Raw genomic sequence first — 7,646 nt, 5'->3', positions numbered from 1 at the left:
CCCCACTTTCCCCACACGTTGGTTCCGGAGGTAGTGTTCGCGAGAGCGCGAGCCTTAAGCCGGCATGGCGACACTCTTGGGCTGAGGAAGGCTGGGGTCTCTGTGCTACGATTCCCCCGCCTCCCTCAGCGAAGACGCCTCGTTCGCGCCCTTTGGGTCCGCCGGCCCGCCCAGGGCGCGCCGGCCCCCGGGTGTTGACAGGACTTGGGCTCTGCCGCCCCCCTCGCTGTTGCAAGTTCCACACGGACCGCGGCTGACGCGGACTGGCAGTGCTCGCGAGCCTCGGGGTCGGGGTTCGGGTCGGCCGGGGTAGGGTCGGGGTCGGGTCAGAGCTGGGGCCGGGCGGAGGCCGGGAGGCGGTTGGGCCGGACCGGAGCGGCGTCGACGGAGCCGAGAGTTACTGAGGGGAGAGGAGAAGAGAGGCCCAGCAGCCCGTCCGCGCGGCTCCGGGAGGAGGTGGAGGAGGCGGCCGAACGGGGCGGGGCGCCCGCTGCTTCCCGGCCGCAGCCATGGCCGACGAGACCCCCAGGAAGGGCAACTTCTCAGCGCTCGTCGGGCACACCAACGGCCTCACCAAGCCCGCGTCCCTCGCGGCGGCCGCCGTCACCTCCAAGCCAGGGGGCGGCGGCGGCTCCAAGAAACTAGTGATCAAGAATTTCCGAGGTAGGTATGGGGAGCGGCCTAGGGAGAGGGTACTTTGTGGCCCGGGAGGAGGAGGGGAGAGGGCAGCCACGGAGAGGAGTCTTGGAGGCTGGTGATGGGGTCAGGGGGCTGCCCGGGATGGAGTGGTAGTGGGGCGGCCTGGGGAAGAGACCACGGAGGGGCTGGAGGTGTTGGGCAGAGCGGCCGCGCTGTGCCGGTGGTGGGGGGTGGGGGGAGGGTGATGTGTCGTCTCCTGGATCCCCGTTTGTTCGGAAGTCTCCTTCACAAATTAGTGGTCATCGGGCCAACCCCTGAGCTCTCAGAGTAGGTTTGGGGTCCCCGGGTACTTCCGATGAGAGCACAGGCCTTTTCGATTGCCAGCTTAAGCTGCGGTGAATGCAGCGGGTTGAGTTCACTGCTAGCAGCTTTCTCCTCCTTAATCTATACGGTCAGTCCAACTGGAATAAATTAGGTCAGATAATTCAGGTATTTTGATTCGCACGGCGAAGTAAAAATAAGTAGCAGCTAGTGAAGCTCTTCGTGATGTAATTTTTATTACTTCCTCCACTTTTTATTAGTTCTATCACTGTTAGTATCTCAGTAAACACCTTTGATGTAGATATAGAAATTATAAACTTATTCTTTTCTCCCAACGCCAAACAACTTAAGTTAACTTTAAATGTTGTATAGAGCTTAGTTATTCCATGTTTATACATTTGTAAAGTCAATTTAAGTAAAAGGAGACTACGATTTTTGTTTTCTGTGTGTATTTACCCGAACAGTCAATATGAAATGTATATAGCAAAATGAAGACATTGTGGTTGCATAGTTTGTAACATAAGAAATTTATAAATACAATATTTTGTGTCAGGAAAACCTAATTTCTGTGTTCTTTACCTATGTGTCTCTTAAAGTTCTTTATTGTAGACTATTTTTTGAGAGATGTAAGATTGTTAGCATGCATGTCATTCCGCACTGACTATCTGGGTTTACAGACCGACCCAAATTGCCTGATAACTACACTCAGGACACCTGGCAGAAGCTTCATGAGGCAGTGAAAGCCATACAAAGTAGTACCTCCATCAGATACAACCTGGAAGAGCTCTACCAGGTAAGGCTCCATGCATGGCAGAAAGTAGAGTTCGTTAGAATTTTCAGTGAGATATAAATGCAGAAGTTTCATAGGCAAGACAGGATAAGGCCAGCATCCTGTCTCTCACCTACCTGGTTGTTTTTATAATTTTCTAACATAGTTGTCCAACTCTGGTGAAATGTGATACTGATGTAGATTGTATGGTCCTTGGTATTGTTTCAGAGTCAATAATGAAGAAAATAATAGAAATTTAAGTATTTGAAGATCACTAGGAGTCCTACGATAACATGTCTCAAGTCAATGAGCATTTTCATTTTTTGGTAGTTGTGTGATTTTTATTTTCAAACTTAAGTTCCTAGAAAGATATTTTAAGTTATCCCATTACAGGAGAAAGATGTGTTTCTAAGACTCACATGATTCTTAACATTTTCCAAATATGCAGCAAGTTAATGTTATAATTCTGTTATGTTATACATAAAACTTATTCTCTCACTTGTTAATACAGCCATTTTTCCCACTTCATTGTGTTTTATGACTACTTGTAATTAAAACATGCAAACAGATTTTGATACATTTAACTTAAAGTAATAATATTCCCTTTCTAATAAAAATGGTCAAAAGTGCATTTGACTATTTGGATATTCAATTTACAAGCAGACTGGTTTTTCTGATATCTTATTTTTAAAGAATAGCATTTATTAACTAGTTATATCCACATTTTAGGTTGTAGTGTGATCAAATTCCTGTTAAGAGATGTGAATTTAAATTTTTTTCTGTTTATGTGAGTGATTATATTATAAAAATTATGGAAAGTGCAAAGAAGAAAATAAAAATCACCTATGCTCCCACTACCCAAAGAAGACTACTATTGATAGTTTGATGGACATATGTCCCTTCTTTGTCTTACATTTGTGTAAGTTTATTATATTTTTTAATCAACTTTATTAAGGTATAATTTACATATATATTTCAATAAGTTTTAACAAACATATACTATTGTATACCTGCCACCACAATCAAGATATAGACTATTTCCATCATTTCAAAAAGTTTCCTAAGGTGCCTTTGCATTCATTTATCTCCCCTGACTCCCAGTCCTTGGCAATCACTGATTTTCTTTCTCTCAGTATTTTTCACCAGTTCTAGATCTCATTTGAATAGAACCATGAATTTTGTAATCTTTTATACCCGACTTCTTTTATTTAGAATAGTGCTTGTGATATTCATGCACAACGTGTGACAGTAATTTGTTTTTTGTTGTTGTTGCTGAGTGGTATAGATACCACAGCTGGTTAACCTTTCCCCAGTTAATGGTTATTTGGGCTTCCAGTTTTGGGTTATTGTGAATAAAGCTGCTATGAACATTAATGAATAAGTCTTTGTGTGGATGTGTATTCTCATTCCTCTTGGATAAATATCTAGGAGTAGATTCTCAGGGTTACATGGAAAGTCTGTTTAACTCAATAAGACATTTCTTGTTTTTCAAAATGACTACATCACTTTGCACATCTACCACCAGTATGTGAGAGTTCTAGTTGTTGCACATTTATGCCAACATTTGTTATTATCAGTCTTTTTAATTTTAGCTAATTTAGTGTAATTTCACTGTGGTTTTAATTTGTGTTTCCCCAGTAATACTAAAGATTTATTTGTCCATTGCCATGCTACATACCTTTTTTAATGAAGTGTGTATTCAACTTTTTGGCTTATTTTTTATGGAGTCATTTATTATCAAATATTTGAGTTTATTATATATTCTGTGTACAAGTCCTATACCAGATATTTGCTTTGCAAATGGTATTTTCTCCCAGTCTGCAGCTTATCTTTTGATTCTCTTAATTATATCTTTCATGGAGCAGTTTTAAATTTTGATGGTCTATGTATCCATTTGCTCTTTTATGAATTGTGCTTTTCGTATGTATCTGAGATCATAAAGATTTTCTCCTGTATTCTATTCTAAGACATCTTAGAATTTTAGGTTTTACATTTAAGTCTATAATCTATTTCGGGTGAATTTTTGTGTGTGTTGTGAGGTATAAATCTAAGTTCAGTGTTTTCCCCATAGATGTCCAATTGTTCCCGTGCCATTTGTTGAAGAGACTATCCTTTCTCCCACTGGATTGCCTTTGCTTCTTTGTCAAAAATCATTGTCCATATGCATGCAGTGATAATGAGTCTCGAGATCAGGGAGCATTGGCCCTCCAACTTTATCCTTTCTCAAAATAGTTTTGGCTATTCTAGGTCCTTTTGTATTTTCATATGAATTTTAGAATCTGTTTACCAATTTCTACAAAAAGCCTGCTAGAATTTTGATGAGGATTATGTCAATTTATATATTAGTGTGGGAAGAATTGATGTCTTGACAATATAGAATCTGCCAGTTGATCATAAGGGACAGCTCTCTGTTTATTTAGGTCTTCCTTAGTTTCTTCCCAGTAATGTTTTCTAGTTCCAGTATATGGACCTTGTACAGATTTATCCCTAAGCATTTCATATTTTTAATCTATTATAAATGGTATTATAATTTTAATTTCTAGTTTTTTTAGTGGATAGAAATATCAATGACTTCTGTATATTGATTTTGTGTATTGCTACCTTGTTAACCTCACTCGTTATTTCACATAACCTTGTTATTTCTAGTAGCTTTTTGTAGATCCCATCAAATTCCCTACATAGACAATCATGTCATCTGGGAATAGAGATTTACTTCTTCCTGATCTGCATGCCTTTTATTTCCTAATTCTTGCCTCACTGCGCTGTTTAGAACCTCTGGTATGGTTAATAGAAGTGGGAAAAGCAAATATCTTTATCTTATTCCTGATTTTAGGGGGAAAACTTTTAGTCTTTTATCATTGAGTATTTTGTTAGTTAGCTATGGCTTTTTCAAAAATAGCCATTATGAGGTTGAGGAGGTTCCTTTTTGGTCCTAGTTTGCTGAAAGTTTTTATCAGATACGTGTTGGCTTTTGACAAAACCTATGAATACTAAAGTAATCATATAATTTTTGTTTTTTGATGTATTATGTTGATTGATTTTTCAAATATTAAAGCAATTTTGTGTTCCTGGAATCAGACCTACTTGGTCATGAGGTGTTATCTTTTTAATATATTGTTGGATTTGGTTTGCTTACATTTTGTTAATTTTTTCATCAGTGATCACAAAGGTAGATGGTATGTTGTTTTCTCTTTTTATAATGTCTTTGTCTGGTTTTGGTATCAGAGAAATGCTGGCTTCATGAATGAGTTGGAAATATTCTCTTGTATCATTTTCCAGAAGAGTGCATAGAATTAGTATCATTTTTTCCTTAAATGTTTGATAGAATTCCCCTGTGAAGCCATCTTGGCTTACTTTGTGGAAAGATTTTAAACTGCAGTATAGCCCTATTCATGTTATCCATATCTTCAAGTTTGCTAATCTTCTGCATTGTCTAATGTACCATTAATACCATCTGGTGTAATTTTCATTCCATGAATCGCTTTTCTCTTTGGATGTTCAGTTTGAATCACTTTTTATATTCCCTGTTTCTACTTAGCTTTTCAACATACAAAACAGTTATTATAGCTGTTTCATTGTCCTTCTCTGCCAGTTCTATCATCTCACTGTTTGGTTTGCTTTTGATGGACTGATTTTTCTTCCCATTACAAGTTTTGTTTTCCTTCTGATAATCTTTGATTGGATGTCAGGCATTGTGAATTTTGACTTGTATTCCTATAAATATCATTGAGATTCCTTCTGGACTTAAATTATTTGGAAACAGTTTGATCTTTTAAAAGTTTTTCTTTTAAAATTTGTTAGGCAAGACTAGAGCAGTGTTTTGTCTAGGGCTAATTGCCCCCACTACTGAGGCAAAACCTTCCTGAATACTGTACCCAGTGTCCTATGGTTTTCCAGTCCAGCTGGTGGGAAGGTGTTATTCCAGGCCCTGTGGGAGCACCAGACACTGTTATCTCTAAACTTTTGGGGTGGTTCTTTCCCTCCTGGCCATGGTTATTTCCTCACACTTTTGTGCTGGACAGTGCTCTGCTGAATACTGTAGGAGGACTCTCTCCTTCTTGTACAAGCTCTCCTCTGGCTGCATCTCTTCCCTCTGAGCCTTCATCTTGTAGACTCCAGCCTCAGTTCCAGGCATCTGCTCTGCAGCCTGGAAACTGGATGCAGAAGCCAGAGCAGTTGGGACCTGTTTGTTTCTCATCTCCCAGAGATCACCGTCTTTCATAGCCCAGAGTATACTGTTTGAAAACCATAGTTTCATATATTTTGTGGGGTTTTTTTGGGGGGTGGGGGGTGGGGAGCATTTCGGTTAGAAGTATTTGTCTAGTTTCTTTATTATGTCTTTACCAGAAGCAGTCCTACCAGTGCCTAGACTTTCATAGATTTTTAATTGAATAAAATATTATATCTTACAACTAGAGCTTATTATTCCTCTTTTCCTAGGGATTCAACTATCTGGTCTCACTTGCCCATCATCATTCTTAGCAGAATGACTTTGCCATACCTTTTTTACCCAGCAATATGTCTCATAATGGTCACCGTAGACATTAACATAAACAGTGTTTCCAGATGCCCCGAGTGTCCACATGCATGTCTTGAGACCTTGAGGGCTAAGGATTCTTACCCCCAAATGGTATTACACATTCCAGGGGACATCTCAGGAGGGCCTGTGTGGTAATCAGTTGATCTGCTTATAGAGGAGGATGTACTCAGGCAGGCAGACAGGCAGGTTCCTGGTGACTCAGAAGTACTAGGAGTCAAAGTGCATCTGTACAGTGAAGTGCTCAGATCTTATGGAAGCAAATGGGATAGAAATAGTAAGTGATGTCATTGTGAAATTATTGACCACTCACTTTATCCCAATATCTGATAAAGTTAGCTAGACAGTATATTTGACCTGGTGTTTCGAAGTCAAGTCTTAAGTTTCTGCTAAGGCAGTGTGGTATAAACTTTGCCAAAGACTCTTATGTGGAAGTAACAATTCTCACCAAAATTTGAAAGTTTTTTTTAAAAGGAAGTTTTGCTATTAATCAGTTTCCTCAAAGAAAGATTTATATCTCTCTGTCAAAGTCTCATATCTGCCTGTCAGAGCATCCTCTACCCCATATAGACACTTTAGAAGGCTTGCCTAGAAAGAGAAAACAATTACAGTGTGTCTGGTGCAGTCTGCCTATTATTTGTTTGTTACTTTGTTCTTGTTTGGCAAAAAAAGGAGATTCAAAATATGGTGATTAAGTTAACAAAGACACATACTACCCATAGTCATTTTCTTCTTATAATGGGAGGAGAATATTTTGAATGCATAGATCTTTTTGGTATGTTTTTAAAGATATGAGTTTAGACTTGTAATCACTACTTGCTGAAGAAAGTATATTTGTGTGTCTTATGTCTGTTTAGTCCTATTTGTCAGCTTATTGAGACAACAAAAAACTAAAGATTGCATTTTTTTAAAGTTTTCAGAGGAAGGCTAAATATTAATTTCAGACTAGTTTTGATGCACAGAAACAGACAGAGGTTCTGAGAAAAGCCATGCTATTTATTTTGAGCCATGGAGTAATATCTCTGTGAAATCCTCCTACCTGGTAGTAATTTAGTGAAGGAGAATGGAGTAGAGTTACATATCGAATGAGTTAACAAGATGGCTAAAACTGATTAGAAAAAATGAAAAAGCCCAGAAAATGGTAGACAGACATATTATTTGATGAACCAATTTGAGAAAGTAACAGGTTAATTGAGAGTGAATTCGACACGTAAGTTATTCAAAAACAGGAGACTATTCAAACTAAAATATATTAGGCCTTATAGAAAGGATTTCATAATTCAACAGCTTTCATCACTCAGTAAAATTAGTCATTCGTATTAGGTGATTTACTTTTAATATTTGGAACTGGGAATCTATTATGCCGTCAGTGTTGGTAAA

The 7,646-nt window shown here is 39.0% G+C and overlaps 1 protein-coding gene across 2 annotated transcripts in view; it reads left to right on the top strand.

The window, feature by feature from the left end:
* The first annotated feature begins 13 nt into the window (after positions 1–13).
* CUL4A (cullin 4A) overlaps positions 14–7,646 on the top strand; it is a 46,346-nt gene continuing 38,713 nt past the window's right edge. The window contains exons 1-2 of one of the 2 annotated variants that reach the window (XM_016151921.2): positions 14–663; positions 1,638–1,753. In XM_016151921.2, the coding sequence (XP_016007407.2) occupies positions 510–663; positions 1,638–1,753 (270 nt within the window). In that variant the 5' untranslated portion in view covers positions 14–509. Of the gene's footprint in view, positions 664–1,637; positions 1,754–1,814; positions 2,952–7,646 lie in introns of those variants that run through there. The other variant, XM_016151922.2, reaches the window with a different exon arrangement.

The sequence above is a fragment of the Rousettus aegyptiacus genome, unplaced genomic scaffold (assembly GCF_014176215.1).
Source record: "Rousettus aegyptiacus isolate mRouAeg1 unplaced genomic scaffold, mRouAeg1.p scaffold_m13_p_11, whole genome shotgun sequence".
Classification (NCBI taxonomy): domain Eukaryota; kingdom Metazoa; phylum Chordata; class Mammalia; order Chiroptera; family Pteropodidae; genus Rousettus; species Rousettus aegyptiacus.
Note: the sequence above shows the minus strand (reverse complement) of the source record. Positions and strands in the feature narration are given on the sequence as shown.